General features: G+C 49.3%; 1 protein-coding gene across 2 annotated transcripts in view; it reads right to left on the bottom strand.

Moving 5' to 3' along the window:
* LOC116102241 (nodal modulator 1) overlaps positions 1-21,093 on the bottom strand; it is a 53,119-nt gene that overhangs the window by 28,934 nt on the left and 3,092 nt on the right. For both annotated transcript variants that reach the window (XM_031386696.1, XM_031386697.1), the window contains exons 2-15: positions 18,362-18,451; positions 17,464-17,509; positions 15,724-15,824; positions 14,691-14,797; positions 13,028-13,100; positions 12,047-12,199; positions 11,485-11,622; positions 10,461-10,550; positions 7,552-7,657; positions 7,231-7,381; positions 3,996-4,170; positions 1,903-2,044; positions 1,395-1,526; positions 183-319 (exon numbers count right to left, since the gene is read on the bottom strand). In XM_031386696.1, the coding sequence (XP_031242556.1) occupies positions 183-319; positions 1,395-1,526; positions 1,903-2,044; positions 3,996-4,170; positions 7,231-7,381; positions 7,552-7,657; positions 10,461-10,550; positions 11,485-11,622; positions 12,047-12,199; positions 13,028-13,100; positions 14,691-14,797; positions 15,724-15,824; positions 17,464-17,509; positions 18,362-18,451 (1,641 nt within the window). The remainder of the gene's footprint in view (positions 1-182; positions 320-1,394; positions 1,527-1,902; positions 2,045-3,995; positions 4,171-7,230; positions 7,382-7,551; positions 7,658-10,460; positions 10,551-11,484; positions 11,623-12,046; positions 12,200-13,027; positions 13,101-14,690; positions 14,798-15,723; positions 15,825-17,463; positions 17,510-18,361; positions 18,452-21,093) is intronic.

The raw sequence follows: 21,093 nt of genomic DNA, 5'->3' as shown, positions 1-21,093 counted from the left end.
GTGTGTGTATGTGTGTGTGCAGGTCAGAGGGTAACTTGCAGGATTTAGTTCTTTCCTTCCACTGTGTAGGTCCAGGAAGCTAAAACAGATCCCCGGCTTGGTAGCAAGCTCCTTCCTGAGCTGAGCCATCTTGCTGGCCCCACTGGGCACTCTCTCTGAGATCCTTCAGAAGCAGCACATACCAGAGTGATGGCGTGTGAGAGCGCGCAGCGCAGCATGTAGCCGGTCTGCCTGAACTCCACCGCAGACACGTCGTCCTCCAGCACTTCCACTTCCAGACTCTTGTTCCTCCAGCACCAGTCCTCGTGCATGATGCTAACTGCAAAGCCAACACACAGGGCTCAGACCTCACAGCACCGGGCGACTGGGGGTCTGATAACTAGCTGCAGAGAGTGCACATATGCTGAACATGGAAGTGTGCACTATAATCCCAGCACTCTGAAGGCTGAGGTACAAGGATTAAGAATTCAAAGTCAGCCTGGGCTGTAGAGTGATACCCTGTCTATAAAGAAAATACACTTTACATAGCAGGCAGCAATGTTCAGGACAGGTTGCTGCCAAAGAAAAACTGATACCCAGCTGGGCGGTGGTGGTTCACACCTTTAATCCCAGCACTTGGGAGGCAGAGGCAGGCGAATTTCTGAGTTCGAGGCCAGCCTGGTCTACAGAGTGAGTTCCAGGACAGCCAGGGCTATACAGAGAAACCCTGTCTTGAAAAACCAAAAAAAAAAAAAGAAAAAGAAAAAAAGAAAAACTGATACCGGTGGACACTGTTACCACAAATAAGGAAATCCATGAGACCAAAGATGCCAGGTTTCAATATATGCAGGGGCCACTAGACTTTTTGTAATTATTTTTAACTGTTTGTTTAAACAGAGTTTGCCAGCTCTTTCTGAGACAGAAAAACACAAGCCCCCGAGAGAAGAGTCTACTTCACTAGGTAGAAGTCTAGCCCCTGCCACCAGCCGCAAGCTGCTCCTCAAAAAGGCACGAGCTGGCTAACCGAGGGCAGGTAGGGCACCAGTGGGGGCACTGCCCTGCAGGCCAGGCCCTGGGCTCTGCTTCATAGTCTCTCCTTGAGAAAGGCTATTGTACCACTTCACAGGCAAGGTAACAATCAGGGGAGGAGAAAGAATGACTGGCCAAAGTCACTCTAGCTAGGCCTAAGTGGCAGACATGAGAAAAGAATTATCACGCTCTTTCTGGCATTTAGAATAAAATAGTTTATGCCAGGGCACTGTCCCAAAGCAGATGCAGAGTAGGACCTTTGTGACAAAGGGATCTAACTTCAAGGGTCAAGATCCTGGGACAGAGGTCCCTAAGAAAGGCCTACAATAAGCACACAGTGGGAGCAGGCTTGGGATAGCTCACGGGAGTATCATGCCCCATCTTACTTTTGTATTTCCCAGGCAGAACTTTGTCAAAGGTGAAAGTCATGGAGTTGACTTTGCCAGAGAGCTGGAGGCTGCGCTTCTCACCCTGGCGGCTCAGGGACTGCAGGGTCACCAACAGGTCACCGCAGGTGTCTGTAGAGGAGAGACCAGCGGACCTCACTTGACTGCTATCACAAACCCTGACAAGTTTCTAAGTGCTTAGCCTGAGCATCAAGCTCTGGAGGCGATGGAGGCGAGTTCAGAAAGAAAGTCGGGGATCCCCCTCACCCCCCACCCCACCCCCCGCTTCCTCACGTCAGTACAGTGAGTGACCTAATTCCCAGCACCCTGAGGCTGTGCTCAGCAGTAGGGAATCAGGCCCTACTCAACACTTCTGTTCAGCCCCTGCAGACCTACCAAGACAGGATGGGACAGACCTTTCCCTCCACCCCATTCACAAACGCCTGGTCCCAGCTCCTCCCACTGCCCGCTCCCAACTAGAGGCTCTCACTTGCAGTTGATACCTTACCCAGACAGGAGACTTTTCCAGAAACAGATGCCAAAAACTGCACGAAGGCCACATCCATCACAGGCCTGTTGGTCACCGTGAGAGGGAACGTCTGTGGCTTCAGCATCAGCCCGGCTCTGGTCTCAGCCTCAGGCACCACCACCTGTGAGCACAGGAGATGCTGGAGCAGTGCTTCTCAGCCTTCCTAATGCTGTGACCCTTTAATACCGTTCCTCATGGTGTGGTGACCGGCCCCCCAACCATAAACTTACTCTCGTTGCTACTTCACAGCTGTAATTCTGCTGCTGTTACGAATCATAAGGCAAGTATCTGTGTTTTCCAATGGTCTAGGGTGACCCCGTGAGAGGGGCATTTAACCCCAAAGAGGTCACGACCCACAGGTTGAGGATTGCTACACTAGAGGTTGCAGGACCTGCTCTCCCACAGCCTGGGAGGTACTAGAAACTTCATCTGAGCCTCAAGCTAAGCAGAGAGTGGGGGTGAGGGTTGGCTTTCAGCACACATGTGCAATCACAGCAAACCCACGAAGTAAGATGTTTATAGTAACATAGTCCTAGCCAGGCACGGAGGCACCAGCCTATAATCCCACATTCAGGAGACTGAGGCACGAGGAATACCCAAGGTCCGAGCCAATCTGCTCTGTGGGAAACCAAGTCTCAAAGAAAGAGGCTGTGTCTGATGTGCCCCAGAGGCACCTGTAGAATTAGATCATTCTCTTTTTCCATATACTTTTCTTTTTTTAAGATTTTATTTATTTTATGTATATGTGAGTACACTGTCACTCTCTTCAGACACACCAGAAAAGGGCATCAGATCCCAAATGGTTGTGAGCCACCATGAGGTCGCTAGGAATTGAACTCAGGACTTCTAGAATAACAGTCAGTGCTCTTAACTGCTGAAACATCTCTCCAGCCTGTACTTATTTTCTTGTGTATTGCTTTATGACACAGACTATGTAGCCCAGGCTAGCCTGAAATTCACACTCCTGTTTCAACCTTCCCAGTACCGGTACTGCAGGTGTGTACCATCACACTTGGCTCCTTCTTCTGTGTGTGTGCCTTTCCCAAGCTCGGAAAAGGATTCGGAAGGGATAGACGTCCCCTATTTAACTCGCAGTAAGGAACTGCCCAACTCCAACCATCTGACAGAAAGGGTGCTGCTGTGGCTACCTTCAGACAAGGTGTGCCAGTGACTAATAATGGCAGCTGTCATCACAGCCCATCTCTACTTGTTCCTACAGAAGGAAGGACCCACTCTAGAAGACCCAAGCTTAGGGAACACTCCTAGGTCTCCCTCCCTAGAGCTGGGAGCAGGGCTGATTGGCAAGCCCTGCCAGCTAGATACATGGTCTTTCCCAAGTGGACAGGGCCACTGCACCAGAAGGTAAACAGGGCAAACCTCTGGTTGTGTTGTCCCTCAGCCCAGCTGTGCTCAGGCTGACACCCCTGTGGGGAAACTCCAGGCCAGGGGCTGCCCTGATTCTCCGCCTGATTGGGAGGGCTCCCCGGGGCCTGTTAGCTGTTCTGGAGTCAGGGTCGGGAGGCCCCTCCCTGGCCAAGTTCTCAGAAGCTTGAAGAGCTTTGCTCTGTTCTTGGCTTCATGAACATCCTAGAGCAGCCAGAGCCCAAGAAGGTACAAGAGGGCTTAAGCTCACTCCCAGCCATGTACACACACCCAGTGAGAAAGAGCAGGCCTCTTTCTGTTCATAGCATCCACAGGCAGGAATGAGAACGTCTGGACACCAGGAGCCAGGAAATGAAAGGCTCCTTCTCGTGCCTCGCTATTGCTCCTAACACTCTGGAGAACCCTTGCTTTTTCAGTTTGGGGGTCGGCATGCGAGTGTATGGAGACCAGCGATCACCTTGGGTGTTTGCTCAGAGGCTCTGAGGCTTGTTCTTTTAGATGGAATCTCTCACTGGCCTGGAACCCAGGGATCAACCTGTCTCTGCCTGCCCAGAACTAGAATGACAGAGCTCCTGCCAGCACAGCCTTTTACATGGACTCTAAGGATGGAAGGGCCTTATCAGCAGTCATTTGATTGTCTGAGCCACCTTCCCAGCCTTCTGACACTATAAACCAAACACATCATGTACCTGGACTTTGTAGATCCCTGGTTTTGCTTTAAAGCAAAATGATCCATGCGCATCAGTCTCCACAGTGACCAAAGCCTTGTCCTTGTCTTGAGAGGACAGGACCACTTTGTATTTATTCATCTGCTTGCCAGTGTCGGGGGAGCGGATGATGGATATCTGACCACAGATGCTGAACCTGCAGGGAGAAGCCAGGTCAGTCCAGCAAGACTCAAACGTAGCAGGGCAGGCTTCCAGCAACCAGGACAAGTGCCCTCTGTGCCCACTGCAGACTCTGTGACATTCACTTTAGACAACCACCTGCAAAAGTCTGCTCCTGCTGTAGGTGCGCTGGGTAACACTCGCCCCCTCCCCACTGCTCCTGCTGTAGGTATGCTGGGTAACACTCGCCCCCTCCCCACTGCTCCTGCTGTGGGTGTGCTGGGTAACACACACCCCCTCCCCACTGCTCCTGCTGTGGGTGTGCTGGGTAACACTCGCCCCCTCCCCACTGCTGCAGAAGCAGTTTGCAGGAAAATGTTTCAGATAATCCAATTACTACGGTAACCTGGGCTACCTCTCAAAAGGAGAGTGGTCAAGCTGTCTGCAAAACAGTGCCATTAACAGACCACAAGACTACCAAAGAGTCTTCCTTCTTTATGGTTAGGTGCCCTGTGTGGTAAGACCAAATGTAAAGTTGAAACTAAACTCCTTAGGAGTTGAGAGCCACAAATGCCCCTCATAAAGGCGGAAGAACCCTACAGATGGGAATAACTTGGATTTCAGCTTCTAGACGAAGAGTCAGTCCCTCCAAGAAACACACAGCAGGCCTTGCCGATTCAGACAGAATGATCCTGAAGAACTTTCCCCTCTGATAGTCACAGACCAGACTAAATGCTGTAGAAGCAGGTCTGTCCCAGCTGGACAAATCAGGGAAGAGATGAAGGAACGATTTCAGAGCTGGAAAGATGCTCAGTGGATAAGAGCACGTACTCCTACTGAGTAGAGGACGGATACCCAGTAGAGGATGGACACCCCGCCAAAGAAACTCAGGACAAATAGCTGAGGTGCCAATTAACATATCAAGGCAGATGCTGGCTGCCAGGCTCTCAGCCAGGCTCTCCCAGTAATTCCTAAGTCCTGGCTCCTCTCAGCACTTCCCACCCTCCCCCTACCCTTTCTGGCTCCTCCAAACCCCTACTTCTCTTTCCTATATAACCCAGCCATTTGGTTCGATGAGAGTCCACAGGCGCTCCTTGGTTCTTTTGGCCTTTCTCTCTTCTCTCCCTCTTCCCCTCCATGGTCTGACCTATTCTGCAGGCCACGTTCATTCTGGACCCTTCCAGGTGCCTCTGGTTGTTCTCTCCCTCACATCTACAATAAAACCTTCCTTTTAACCAAAGGTGGGAGTGGCCATGTTTTCATTTTCATTCAAGTCCAACTCCAGGAAACCTGGTAGCCTTTTCTGCCATCGATGGGCACCATTTACATATGTGCATACATGCATGAGTACACACACACACACACACACACACACACACACACACACACACACACACGGTGGGAAGCAAGGAGAGAGAGAGAGAGAGAGAGAGAGAGAGAGAGAGACTGACTCATGCATAAATGTGTAAATGTAATAAAATTTAAAAAAATAAAATAGGGGCTGGGGAGCTCGCTCTGCAGTTAAGAGCACTAGCTGCTCTTGCAGAGGACCTCGGTTCAATTCCTGACACCCACAGGGCAGCTCGCAACTGTTTGCAACTCCAGTTCCAGGGGACAGATGCCTCCCTCTGGCCTCTGAGGGCATGGCACAAACATGGTGTATAGACATACATGCAGGCAAAATACACACATACAAGTAAATGTTAAGTATTTTAAAAATATGTTTTTATAAATAATTTAAAAATAAATAAAAAAGGTAAGAAACACCAATGCATTAAGGAGGCACATATGGAGCTCAGAGGTAAACATCTGCCTGTGTGCAAAGGTCTAGGTTTGAGTCCCCAACATCACCCAAAAATAAATGTAAATGTGCTTGGTTGGTCCCTGGGTCCCTCTAAAAAGTAATGGGCTCTTCCAAAGATGCTCAAATGTCCTTTTTTCTTAACTTTGGTTCAAATACTATACTTTAAATAAGAAAATTATCAGATACAAACACACATCAGCTTGGCAGTATGTGCTGACTGACTCTCTGCATCTGATCATTTATCAAGTCCACCTGCTTCTCCTCTCCTCTGCTGCCAGGCCCCAGCTCTAAGGTACCCCCAACTCTCATCTCTTCCAGATGACTGCCACAGGCTCCTATCCGCACCTCTGCCAACACCCTGGCTTCCCACCAATTCCTACTCACCCATCTAACAGCCAAAAAACAAAAAAAATTAAACGCCACATCTCTATCACACCCTTGCTGACCCAACGGTCTCAGTAGGTAAGACAGTCCCAGATGTACATGGTCAAAGGTTTCTGACCTCACCAGCGGCCTCTGGCCACACAGGCTCAGCTCCTTCTAGCAGTTCCCTCCCGTCTGAACTGCTGCCTTCCTGCCTGGGAAGCCCTGCACCTTCCTCCCCTGGTCCTCCAAAGGCCTCAGAGCTACCACCCCCTTGGCACAGCACCTCAACCTAAACATCTGTGCAGATCTGCTCACGGGAGTCCTCAGGTAGCTCAATGGCTCAGCTGCTTGCTTTCCTAGCATGGATTTTTCCAGCACACAAGTAGAGAGGGGAGAGGAAAAGGACTTGAACCCAAGAGTTATCTTCTAAGGATGATTTACTTCCTGGTGTTTTAAAGCTGACCGGTCACAGCAGATCCCTGGTGACTAGGTGGTCTGAGTCTGCTGGGCTCTGCTCCCTAGCTTTGGTGTTGGTAACCACCTTGTCACTCACTGTCTCAGCTCCTGTTCCCTTGCCCACTTAGCTCGCCATTCCAGCCCTGCAGTGCTGGCATTCCACTCTCGGATAACAGGCCACCTACGTGCCAATTATCTGGATGTATACAGATCCAAACATCTGGGAGAATGGTGTGCCACCTAGTGGTCATCAAGGTCCTGGGTTGTGTAAGAAAGGAGGATGAGCAAGCCATTGGGCAGCCTTCTTTGGCCTCTGCTTCAGTTCCTGCCGCCACATCCCTGCCCTGCCTTCACTCAGTGATGGACTGTGATTTGGCCGTGTTAGCGAAATAAACCCTTTCCTCCCCAACTTGCTTTTGGTCACGGGGTTCCATCACAGCAACAGAAACCCTACCTGGACAGCATACTTACCCTGTAGCGATGAGGTCGGCCAGCTGTGGGGTGTTGGGTGCGATTTTGATGGTGACCATCTCAAAGTAGAGGTGCTCCTTCTGAGCATGGATGGTGTATGTCCCTGTCGTTATGTTCTCCAGGCGGAAGGAGCCATCGGCTTTTGTTTTGACTGTGAAACCAAAGCATGTGAACAAAAGATGAGCTACAAAAGCTTGCACCCAACAGGTACATGAGGATACAGCTGTTTTTAAGGCCACTGAGCTTGTCCCTTGTGTCTATATCCTTCCATGATGCAAAACAAGCCCTTTGAGCAGACTCAGGAGCACCATGCCTGCCCACCTTTAATCTGGTTGTTCAGGGTGACCACAGCCTCTGGGACACCTTCTCCATCAGGTCCATTCAAGACTCTCCCAGTGACAGAGAAGCCCATGACGTGGAACACGGGCTGCAAAGTGAAGAACAGATTTTCCCATGACCATGCCACCAAGACTCTCTCTTGCACAGCACCATGGCTCCAAGTATTGGTGCCATGCCTCCCTCTCAGCCCTAATTCCAGCCAGCCCCACTCCCTCTCACTGATGCTGTCTTCTTGGCTGCATTTCCCGTGCATGAATGAACAGAGTTGAATAAAAACAGCCTGCAGACTCACTTCCCAACTCAGTTTATTGCCTCTGGCTTGTGGGTCTCCCCAGCAACCTCAACCTGACTCCAGCATCTCCTGGGAACCCAGTCTGTCCCCCAACATCTCCTGGGACCCTTGACCTATCACCCCCAATATTATCTTGGCTTTTTTCTTCACTCTCAACATGTCCCTTTAAGCATAACCTGAAACCCACAACCTATTCTACCAATATCACCTAAGACCAATGGCCTGCCTTTTCCTTTTAAAGTCAAAGAACCCACACTTAACAGCCAGAACCCAGGCCTAGACAGTTTCTTTCCAACCCACCCTTCCTCTCAACAGAGCCTAGTGCCTTGTCTGAGTTTGTCCTGCTCGCAGAGAGCACCAAGCCAGGGCTCTCCTGGGAGGCACTCAGCTCCAATCCCCCTGAACTTTGGCTCCTCAACTGAAACACCACTAACTTAATTTTATATCTTCATCAAACTCCTCAGGGCCTGAAACGCCTGTTTGATTTCCTATACCTTATCCCTGTCTCATTAAAAATGTAGACTTTGCAGGCTCAATAAAACCTATCCTGGGGCTGGAGAGGTGGCTCAGAGGTTAAGAGCACTGGCTGCTCTTCCAGAGGTCCTGAGTTCAATTCCCAGCAACCACATGGTGGTTCACAACCATCTGTAACCATCATGGAATCTGATGCCCTCTTCTAGCCTGCAGGCATATATGCAGGTAGAACACTGTATACATAATAAACAAACAAATCTTTAAAAAAAAAAAAAAAACGTATCCTGACTCAACTATTTGCTACACAGCAGGCACTCAGTGCCTCCTGGATGAACAAATGCAGGCACTATGAGTGAGAGCTTGAGAGTGGTAAACGTGATAACACATTCACACTCTTACAATAACACAAGCACCAGGTGTGACTGTGCAGGGCATGGTGACACACACCTGTGACCTCAGTGCTCAGGCAGCTAAGCCAGGAGGATCATAAGTTTAAGGCCATCCTAGGACACACAGTAGTACTGTCTCAAGACAAGAAAGGGAGAATGCAGAGGAGGGGCAAGGAGGAATAACAAAGTGGCTTCCTTTTTATTTAGGGATAATCCTCCTGAGATAAGTGGTAAGCCAGCTAAGGGTCCCCCTATTAACTCACATATCCAACAAACGTTTTTCTTAGGCACTTACTATGGGCCAAGTACTGAAGCACACAGGTGAGACAAGGATGCTTCCTGGCCTGATGGAGCGTTCTAGGTCCTCACTTGAAACTCCATGTGTTACCAGTTAAGACCTGCATTTGACCTACATCTGGGTACTTTGCCCAGTTACCTGCCACACCCTTCCTGCAAGGTTGTACAAGCAATAAAGGCTCAAGATTCATTTTCCTGGCCTCCTGTTCTCACAGTCAGATGCCCTATGCAAGCCTGGAAGGCGGGGCCAGCTCCTTTGACTCTACACTATTTCAGCAGATTGCTTTTCAATACAGTATGAGAAACAGAGGGTGAATTTTCACTAACACTACCTCCAGGTGCCCCTGGGTGCTTCCTCCATATTGCAAGCTGCCAGCAGGGACCATCCGTCATCTGTTCTTAAAGACGCAGCAGAATGATGAACACACATTTACCGTGTTGTGAAGATCCTGCCTTCCCTTCCTATCACATGGTCCATGCTCTCCTGTGCTCATGTGGTTATCACTGCCCTGGCCTTGCAACTGGTTCCCCGACTCCACTCTGGTCCAGCTCTCCTCATCTCACGTCTCCTCGCTCGGTAGCTCCCAACTCTCAGCAGCACAAGAGGAAAGTGGATACCAAGCTCTGCGGCATCACCTCCCTGAGCCTCTGTGCCCTCCTCCTCCCCTCTCTCCTCCCCCCTCTCCAGCTTCCCATGCCCCCTCAGTGTCTCAGACTCCAGGCACGCTCTTGCTCTCGCCTTGAGACCTTTGCATTCACCACTGTTTAGGTGTAATTCGCCTGCTCCCCTTCAGACTGTAGCTCAATCACCTTCAGAGAGAGAACCAACATGAGATGCAGCCCTGCAGCCCTGCCCTGAACTGCAAGGCCCTTCTTCTGTCTCAGAGGGCACTTACCGACTTCTTTTTTTTTTTTTTTAAAGGATTTTTTTTTTATTATATGTTAAGTACACTGTAGCTGTCTTCAGACGCACCAGAAGAGGGCATCAGATCTCATTACGGGTGGTTGTGAGCCACCATGTGGTTGCTGGGATTTGAACTCATGACCTTCCAAAGAGCAGTCGGTGCTCTTCCCCACTGAGCCATCTCACCAGCCCCACTTACCGACTTCTAACACACTTATTAACTTGCTTATCTAACCAGGCACTGGCTATATGGTAACTTCCGGAAAGACTGTTGCCTCCTTAAGCCCCTACTGCACAGCCAACGTGGAACAGAACTCAAGACATCTCACTGAAAGAGCAGCACTGACCAGGACCCTAGCTATCTCTGCAAGATGAAGATGCTGTGTAAGAGAGGAAGTACATCTATGGTACCCCAGCACGCAGTCCCATTTCCTCCAAGAGCAATGATGCGGTGTTGACACGGACACATGTGCAACATCTGTGCCCTGGGCTGGGAACCCAGACACCTGTATAGAGAGCACATAGGAGGCTTCACCTCGATTCTCAGGCTGTCGTGCTCCACGGTGAAGTCAAGCCTGGAAGGCGCCACATCAAAAGTGATCCTTTCCCCTCGGTAGAATGGCACCTAGAAGGAGTGAGAGGCCTGGGGATTAGGAAGCATCTACATCACAATGCAGCAATCAGTGTTCACCAGTGTCTAGCAGCCAAACAACCCGAAGGAAGGTGAACCGCAGCTGCTGGTGGTCTAATTGTGACCACTTGAGCCCTTCACTCTACTGTGACACACTTGCAACCTTAAGTGTTTCTCACAGCAGAACTGCTCAGCTGCCAGAGTGCCTGCATGGGCATCATGAGACACCTTATGGACAAATCTAAGTCTGAATCCAAGATCCAGTACATCTCACACACACCTTACAGAGACACAGGCTGATAGCAAACTTAATGGTGTCCTTAGATTTTGCAGTGTTTTAGGTTCTCCGGTTTTTAGTTTTAGGGACACGCAATCTATCCTTGCTAGGCCGAGTGTTCATGATGGTTGGCCCACCATTTGGTCATTAAATACATATTACTGATTAGGACCTTAAATTCCCCCAAAGCCCATGTGCTAGCATGTCATAGGATAGCTATGGATGTGGCCCAAGACATCTGGGTACAGCAGGGCCATTTTGCAGTGTCAAAAGGCTAGCCACTCTTGTGCTACAGGCATGCTGGTCAGCACTGCTGGGAGGTGGTGGCACCCTCGGGAACCAGGGCCCAATGGAAGGAGGTCACATTACTGGCAGCATGCCCTTGACAGCATGTCAAAATTCCAGCCTGTCTGCTCTTCCCAGCTCTGTGCACTCCAGCCTCCATGAAGTGAATAGGTCCCCTTACCAGGGGCTTTGACCACACCCTCCTGCCTCACCTCCATCAGGAACTGAAACTATGATCCAAGATAAGCTCTATTCCTGTAAGTTTGTTTACCTCATCATATGTGTTATCATACGGAAAGCAGATTCACACAGGCTCCTATCAAGCCGCGGTGTCCCAAACAGATAGAGGCCTACTCGCTCACTCACCACAGTGTAGTCCCCGCTCGGCAAGGAATAGAAAGAAAAGGAGCCATCCTCTTTGGAGACCGCATAGCACAGATAAACCAGGCTCTCATCTGGGGGCTGGAACCCGGACACTGGGGACACATTGCAGCCCAGGACGTCCTGTGGAAGGAAGGAAGAGATTTCCGTGTCCACGTTCCGACTGCCCAACAGCCACAAGCAAGGCCAGGCCAACTTATAGAGGTCAGTGCATGGGTTTCTCAAGCCAGGGGATCCATGCAGGCAAATGGAACACAAATCTTTATACCCAGCTTCAGAAGTTAAAAATGAGCAGTCTTCTTAGGGAAAACGGTGAGGCTCCTCCCAACAATTAAAAAAAAAAAAAAAACTGGCCAAGGAAGGGAAATGGTGCACCCAAGATGCCACAGAGCAAGGGTGTTCGTTAGAATCTAATACTGTGTGAGTCTCGTCAGAGCCTGAGCACTGCCCACCTCCACTGCAGAACCAAGCACCACTGGCTCGCTCAGCGGTGGCCCTGCCCCCCACTCCCCGCCCTGATCTTGGTTGTTTACTTCTGTGTGCTTACCTCTTTGTTCACTAAAGAAGAAAAGAGAAGAAACTTCACCCCTTTCATGGGCTCCCCATCACTGCGGACAGAGCCAGACACATTGTAGCCAGCCACTATGAGGGGACCAGCTGCATTAGCATTGGAGTTTGTCACACGCACCGTGGTACTTGCCTAGAAAAGACAAGGGTCTTCACTTCACTAGCACTAAACCCTGACAGCCTAGCTCGGTGGCTTACACCGGTAGTCCCAGCATGGGGAAGCTGGAGTAGGAAGATTATAGTGAATTAGAGGCCAGCCTGGGCTAGACAGAAGGTGACAGCCTCAAAGAGAAATTTAACTAAGATAATATGTTAGAAATCAGCCTTTGTGTGGCAGCTCAAACACTTACAACCTTTTAAATATTCTTTGGGCTTTTTGTTTGTTTGTCTGGAGACAGGGTCTCACTCTATAGCCAAGGCTGGTCTAGAACTCCTATACATAGCCCAGGCTAGCCAAAAAACTCACAGCAATCCTCCTGCTTCAGCATTCCAAGTACTAGAATTACAGGTGTGCGCCATCACTCCCTGCTTAGACATTCTTCCAATGACTGCTGCTAACATCTCAGCCACTTCTGATTAAAAGTTCAGATACAAATCAGAAAAAAGTTGAAATTTTAAACCAGAAAAGAAATCTCCTCCCCTGGGTGTAAGGATAACAGGCTTCTAGAATATTTAGCACATTTATAGATTTCTGGTTTTTTCACTGGGAATTTCTGGTGTTGACTTTGCTTTAAGCAGTGAGAGTGGCTGGCGGACTTCATAAAAACCACCACCCACAAAAGGGACTGGCGGCAGGAGCAGCAGCGCTGCAGCAGGAGAGTTTCCTCTGGTAACAACCGCATCTTCAGCACCCCAGTTCTTTCAAGACATCAGGAGAAACTGTGACTTCATTTCATGTTCTAAATGTGTCCCCACTTTTGGTCCCAAACTGGCACAGCCGCAGGCATGGGTCAAAGGTCACCTCCTTCAGTGCCCAGGTTGGGTGAGTTGCAAGGATTTCATAATCTCCAGGAAGAACTTTGAAAAACGCAAACCTGAGAAACACAAAACAAAGCTCACTTAGCCCAAGTTTTTAGACGGGGACCATGTGGGGATTACAGTAAGCCTCTAAGAGCTGCTCAATCCAGTTCTGTCCAAACCTACTCACTGAACACTCCCCACATGCAGGGAAGAAGGAAAGCTGCGCTGTGCACTCAAGGCCAACAACCCAGTGTCTCCTGGCATAGGCTGGGCACCCCTCATTGGAACATCAGAACTCCAAAACCCAAAACTTTTTGAGTACCAATATTATGCCACAAAAGTGGAAAACTCTGGACCATGAAATAGTTTCATGTAATAATGATGTAGAACTCTGTATGAGCAGTGTCAGCTGCATACTTAAGATGTGCACCAGACATAAATGAAGCTCACGTTCAGAAGTGAGTCCCGTCCCTGAAGGCACGGGTGTTGAAGCCTTGGTTCTCCAGAGCAGAGTTCAAGCAGAAGCTCTGGGAAGTGACTGGGTCAGGAGGGCTTTGGCCTAACCAATATATCAGCCTGCTGATGGAGAGAGCGGGATCAACTATTGGGAGGCAGTGGGGACCATGGTGAGAGGGGACTAGCTGCAGGAAGTGTATCACTTGGGCCAGGGGTCCAGAAAGATGATGGCTAGGTAGATGACCATGGTCTGAAACCATGAGCCATGTAAAATATCAATTGTGCATATCGGCACTGAGAAACTAAGACAGTGCATGTATGAAAACATACCAAGTTCTCGAAAACCCCACATCAGAGGTCCTTCTAGCCCCAAGAACCTGGCCGAGGGACACTCAGCCTGAGCTGAGCCATGAAGAAACACGGCCCCGTGCTCATACTCCGCCCATTCAGGACTAGCCTCCAATCAAGGAGAAGCCATCAGCAACAGTAATTTTTAGGCTGGCTAACCCAGCAGAAGCTGACTAGGAACTGCAGTGGCTGCTTTGGATGGATTCTGTGAACTGAAGTAAGAGTGTTCTGAGTAGCTCCAATGGTACCAGCTCCAATATTCCCGCATTAATCCCGACACATCTGCTAGCGGTTATAGCTGAGCTCTCCCCACTTCACAGTTCAACTAAACAGCCCTTTACATTTCACTCCGCAAGGTTAACTAAATAACCATCAGGTCCAAATACTAAATGGTTTCCGTGTAAATGAGAAAATGCTGTCTTTAAATCCTAAGGGTGTTAACCCATGGTCAGCAACCGTTTACTACTCCCCACGCTGGACAATCTGAGACAAGTACTGTCTTCCCCATAACCTCTACCATTACCTTCATTGACAAGTTAGTGAAACAGAGCACAGAGAGGTGACTTGTCCCAAGTCCAAGAGTGAACAGAGGCACCCCGATCTGACCATGGCTCCTGGACTCCAAAGCCAACCCCAAAGGCTAAGTGTACTACTCCAGGTCTGGAGCATGGCCTTTACAGTCAGTAGCTGATAATCAATCGCCCAGGTGATAATCAATCGACCACCTCCTGCACACTGCATCACATGACCCCACTTTAAGAGGAACTTGGGAGCGGAAAGCATGAGCTTGCTTAAGAGGCCAGATGGGGATCCAAGCCCAGACTCCCTCAACCCAAAGCTCCCACATGCCTGCCACTCACTTTCCTCCAGGCTGCGTGACTGTGGACTGGATCTTTGAGTCGGCACCGGTGCTTCTCAGGGATACCTGAACTCCTGCAGGGCCCAGGAGCTGCCCTTTGCTGAGGACCTGTGAGAAGAAGGATGTTAGGGCCCAGTGGGCAGTTCAGCCAGACAAGGAAGGAGTTAAATGCATGCTTCTGCTCCCCAAGGGGCACCTAAAACTTTTTTTTTTTTTTTTTTTGGTTAAGGACCTGTTTGAAGTGGAAGTAGTCAGGGAAACTTTGTGCGGGGCTGGGTGGAGAGGGGACAGTGACAGTAAAATTCTGCTCCACTGAGTCTAAGATGGGGCTGGAGGCTGCTCAGCGCTTGGTTGAGATGCACTCTTACAGAGGCCTGGAGTTAGGTTCCCAGCACCTATATCAGGCAGCTCCAGGGGATCCCATGCCTCTGGCCTCTAAGGGTACACACACGCACATGTACACATCCATACACAATTAAAAATAAAATCAATCTTGAAAAAAAAAAAGGATCACTATTTTACAAATCTCTAAGAAAATATGCCAAGATCCCCTCTTCCAGTAAGAAATCCACACATGAAACAGAGGGCCTCACCCTCAACATAAAGGAGGACTACACACTGGTACCCAACAGCAGAGACCTCATCCCTACTTGGCTGGAATGGGAGCAGACACCCATCCAGCAGCTCACACTTGCCACCCACACACCCCAACACCTCAAGGAGTTCTCCCAGCTGGTTCCTAGGGAAGGAGGTAGAAGACACAGGGCCGAGGGAGGAGCCACCTCTGGCAGGAACCTCCCTGGAAGGAGCTGCGGCTAGCTCTAGCATAGCAAGCGTAACAACTCAGGTCCTGGGCACCTCGCTCTCTGCACCCCCACCTCAGGACATTCTCCACATTCAAGCTGACTCCCACACACCACAGACCCCTGAAGCTCACTGTGAGTGACCTACGGGCACAGGAGCCTCCTTTCTATAAGGCTGAGAGGAGACAAGGCAGAGCAATGTGGAGACCAGGAGACAGCCGGGAGCCAAACCTTTCCATTCACAGAGAAGCCAGTGAACACGAAGTTGATGTCCCCGCCCTTTGTGCAGATGTCGCTCACACCGTCCACGTGCAGCTCCACGTTGGTTGGCTCTGGAGGAAAACCGGGAAAGGAGAGGTAGGGACAAGAGACACAAGGCAACATGTGTGCTGGGGAGACACTTCCCAGCCAGACCCTTCTTCGTATTTCTACGTGTAATGCCCTCGTATGGCCAGAACTAAAATAAAGGCAGAAGTTATCAGGAGTCTCCTCCCACCCCGCCCAGTCACCCGGCATCCATCACTGAGGGTTCACTGAGAACCACACTGCTGTGGTGTTGGTGTACGTGTGTGCTTGTGGTACATGTTGGCTGTGTGCTCAGGCACGTGGAGCCTAGCTGTCAGTGTTGGTTGTCTTCCTCCACAGCTTACTTTGGAGGCAGGGTCTCTCACTGGACCCGGAGAGAGTGAATCTACCTAGCTGAGTGGCAGGCAGCGCAGGACCATCTCCTCTGACCCCAGCTCTAGGTTACAGATGCATGCCACTGTGCTTGGCTCTAACATGAATCTAAACTCAGATCCTCAGGCCTACAGAAAGAATACTTTACCAACTGAGCCATTCCCCAGCCCCTGTATCAAAATGAAGAAAATCCAAAAGTAAACATGTTAAGAGGGCCAGAGACATCGCTTATACAAGACCGTTCGTTCAGTCTTTAACACAGAAAGAAAACCAGAGCACCCGTCACACTGAGGACAGAGTCATCTGGAGGTGCTGCAGGAGATTAATGAGCGCAGTGGTGCTAACAGTTCTACCGCATTATCTGCCAGTTAGCCAGGTGTGAACGCTTTGTAAAAATTAGCTCCATTAAAATAGCTACATGACTCTGTTACAGTCACTGCTTGTATCTGGAAGTATAGTTCAATGAGAAGGCTGGTTAGAGGGAGCAGAAACAAGAGGCCGGGCAAGCCAGAAAAGTGACCCATGCTTCCAGGGAGTCAGTCAGGCTGGACCCCTCCAGCTTCCTGGGTCCCAACCTTGCTGAAATAGAGCTTCTCTGAAGAAAGAAGCTGCAGGGGCCCTTCTGTCACAGAAATGAATCCCTCGGGTCCCACTCTTATTTTGGTTTAGGTTTGGGGGGTTTTGGGGGGTTTTTTGTTTGTTTTTTTGGGTTTTTTTTTTGGTTTTTTTTTTTTTTTTGGTTTTTCAACACAGGGTTTCTCTGCATAGCCCTGGCTGTCCTGGAACTCACTCTGTAGACCAGGCTGGCCTCGAACTCAGAAATCCACCTGCCTCTGCCTGGCTCGGGTCCCACTCTTGTATCCAGGCTACAGACTATAGACAGGAACCATCATCCATGCTGCCCAATGACAAGTCTTCCCTCCACAAAGCCACCATCCCAGCACCACATAGATCAGGACTCTATGACCGAACCTTACAATCTTCAAACACTTCCCTTAGTTTAGAGGTGGGGGGAGCCAGACACAGCAGGACACACTGGTAAGCTCAATTGCATGAGGTTACAAGAAAACACTGAGTCTGAGGCTAGCTTGAGCTAACACAAGACCCAAACCCACAACCAGCCCTGGTCCTGGTACTGGAACCAGAACCAAGCCCCGGTTCTTGTATCTAGCCTGCACAATGAACTGGCTCTACCAAAGCTGGTTTATCAGAAAGCAGGAGTAGTTTCTAGGAAAATGACCAGTCAGTGTGCACTATGCCCCTGCAAAGTGCCCCATTACTCAGCTCACTTACCAAAACTCCAGCCCAGAGGAGGTTCAATCTTCAGGATGAAATCCCCCTACAAGGAAAGCCAAGAAAGGTGAAGGCAGGAGATCAGAAGGCCCTGGGTAGCCAGGGAGGTGTAATTCATTCACACAAAACAGCCCTGTCTGAAATAAAAATCCTACACCAGGCTCTTCTAAATGGTGGATTCCAGGGGCAGCTGGCTGAAGCTGGGCACCCAGAAATTTCCATCTAGCAGCGAGGAGATGGTGCTGTGGAACCCCATTTGTGAGTTCTAAAGACTTGAGCTGGCAACATGTCACAGTGGATAGAGAGTTTGCTGTGTATAAGCATGGCGACCCACATTCAATCCCTGAAGCCCACAAAAATGTAGACGGAGAGAACTGGCTCCCAAAAGTTGCTTTCTGCCTGTCTGTTCTTCTTTCTCCCCCTCCCCCGCCCCATACACACACACTCACACACCAAGGCAGGCAGGCTGTACCCACTCCCACTCTCTAGTCACTAAATAAATAAACAAATGGGTGTTTTTGAAATATTTCTTAAAAGAAAATACAAGATTCTATGCAATCCGAGTCTCTCAATGGCGGCACACACATGACACCTGCAGTAACCTGTGTAGCGCTGAGAACATCTGGCTCACCCAGGCCTCCTCCTGCTAAGCTACCTGTAGCATCCCCTCTCCGGCTGTGATGGGAAATGTCTGGAGACACTGCCAAACATGCCAGAGACATGCAGCCCCACCGAGCCCACTCAACTATTGGAAATCTGCATTCCACTGATGTTTACAATAAAAATGTTTGCACGTGGGAAAAATGCCATGCTCCTAGCCACCACTGTCACTTGAGCATGCTAATTATTTCCTATCATAAAAGTCACTCATAGAGACTGAAGTCCCTCCACTTCTTACCTTATCATACAAGGGGATCATAAAGTAGCCGTTGTTAGGAGCACAGTCCGTCTGATATTTCAAAGTCCCATGCTTGGTGTACAACTTTATCTGGAAGTAAGGGGGAAAAAAACCCTCAAGTTCTAACATTGGCTTAGAGAATAAGTCACCACATAACACCTGCATGCAGTCTATTGGCCCGTGTTAGCTGAGCACCTATTACAGGCTAGCTGCTAAAACAGCTTCCGGGACATAGGGAAAGAAGACAGCACGCCCCAGAATAATGTTATTTATGTTTTTTCTTATTGAAACCACCTTCAACCTACCCCCAAAACCTTGTTCTCTGAAGCTTTTCGGTTTGCTTCAGTAGTTGTCTCTGTTTTATGTAAATTTCTGAGTCTAAAACTTTCTAATTTTGCTATTAGCAAGGCACTTATGAAAATCCACATTCCCAGGCCAACAGGTTAAGGCATTTACTGCACCAGCCTGGAGACCTAAGCTCAAGTCCTGGAACCAACATCAAGGTGGGAGGAAAGAACTGAGTTCACAAAGTCATCCTGTGGCCTCACGCACAGCATGCATGCACACACACAAAAATGCACGGCATGCACGAACACACACAAAAAGATGTTTTTAAATCCATGATTCCCTGTCCCTCAGCAGTCCACACCAGCACAATTTAGAGGCAAGGACAAGTCAGAAGGGAGATTCCTGAGCAGGTCTGGGATAGCACTGGGGCCTGCATTAGCCCCACATGATTCTAGATGCTTAGAGAAATAGTCACCTAAAACCCTTTACTGCCATCCTCGGGACAAAGACCGATATGAAAGATACCCAATGCCTTCCCTCCCCAAGGTCTACATCAACTGCTGCATCCGGAGCCTCTGCAGGCACAAACGGCTCAGCGAAAAGGCACAAAACCATAGCAGGGTCTCCTCTACGAGGGTGTCCTTGACAAAGCCGTGATACCTCTAGGGGCTAGGTTTCTTCGTGGTAAAAACAGAGACGCCTCACTTCAGCACGGCTGTGCAGACTCAAAGCAATGTGGTAAGCATGATGCCCAGAGGTCAGACTCAAAAAGAAGCGGCTTCGAGTTAGTCTCTCTCTGAAGGAAAAGATCACCTCACACCATCAGCCAGAGGGTTACAGGCAGACTCCCTAAGCTGTCCTGAGTGGCTCAATGACTCTGAGACTCAGTTTCCCAAACTGTAAGGACACGTACGGGTCAGATTACATCAAAGAGCCTGACCTCTAAAATATGTATGTTGGGGCTGGAGAACAGCTCAACAATGAAGAGCACGTGCAGCTCTTGCAGAGGACCAGAGTCTGTTTTCAGCTCTAGGGGATCCAGTGCCCACATCCAGCCCCTAAGAGTGCTACCCTCATGTGCATGCAGCTACATACAGATACACATAAACACACGTTTTAAAAAGTGATGTTCTGGGGCTGGTGAGATGGCTCAGCGGGGAAGAGCACTGACTGCTCTTCGGAAGGTCATGAGTTCAAATCCCAGCAACCACATGGTGGCTCACAACCACCCAAAATGAGATCTGATGCCCTCTTCTGGTGCATCTGAAGACAGCTACAGTGTACTTACATATAATAAATAAATAAATCTTTAAAAAAAAAAAAGTGATGTTCTGTGGCAAAAATACAGATGTGACCCAATGGAGTCTTAGGAAACATAAGCAGCCAGGAGCAGCGCGATATGGGCAATAACTATCGTTCACATGACACGCAGCCCAGACAGCCACTTATTTGCTCTAGTACCCAGCTATTCAGTTAAGCATAAAAGTGAGTTTGCTTTAGGCCATAAAAAAATTCAGATGCATGGCTGCATATGCCCTACCACAGAGGACCAGAAAGCTGCATCCAAGGTAATCCACCTAAGCCATGCCCTACAGCTTAAAGATGGCTGCTTATCAAGAGAAATATTCTTTTGTGTGTGTGTGTGTGTGTGTGTGTGTGTGTGTGTGTGTGCGTGTGAGTGTGTGTTAAGCCAAAGGACAACTTCAGGTCCTACTCCTTAGAAGCTGTCTACCTTATCTGTTGAGACAGGGTCTCTCAGAGGCCTGGAACTCACCAAGTAGGCTAGCCTAGCCTTTTCGTTTTAATCACATGGGCTCTGGGGACGGAACTTGAGTCTTCATAATGCACAGCAAGCACTTCATTGACTGAACCATCCTCCCAAATCCAAGAACGCAGTTTTGATATGAATTCTATTACACCACTAGAACCTGTAATTTTTTTTTTTAGATTTATTTACTTTTATGTAAATGAGCATTTTGCATAGGTGTCCATGCACCATGTGGTTGTTGCCTGATATCAGCAGAAGTCAGAAGAGGGTATAGGATCCCCCAGAACTAAAATTAAGATGGTTGTAGTTATGGATGGTGCTAGGCCATCATGTGGATACTGAGAACTGACCCCGGTCTTCTCCAAGAGCAGCATGTACTTTTAACCATTGAGCCGAGCCATCTCTCCAGCCCCTAAATTCTTCTTTTTAGCTATACAGGCTACTACTAAAGGGCAGAATGCCACAGTCCAGAGCTTTGTCTGGTCCTTTTACTGCACTGCGATCATAGTTGCTGAAGGAAGACACCTCGGTAGAGCTGAAAAGAGTGATGGGAGAGAGACTGGGCATGACTGCACAACCCTGCAGGCCTAGCACCTGGGAGGCCAGGCAGGAAGATCACAAGTTCCAGACTGCCTAGGCAGCATGCCTCAAAAGAAAAGCAAGATAAAAAAAAAAA

This window comes from Mastomys coucha, unplaced genomic scaffold (genome assembly GCF_008632895.1).
Source record: "Mastomys coucha isolate ucsf_1 unplaced genomic scaffold, UCSF_Mcou_1 pScaffold21, whole genome shotgun sequence".
NCBI classification, from domain to species: domain Eukaryota; kingdom Metazoa; phylum Chordata; class Mammalia; order Rodentia; family Muridae; genus Mastomys; species Mastomys coucha.
This window is presented reverse-complemented; position numbering and strand designations above follow the sequence as displayed.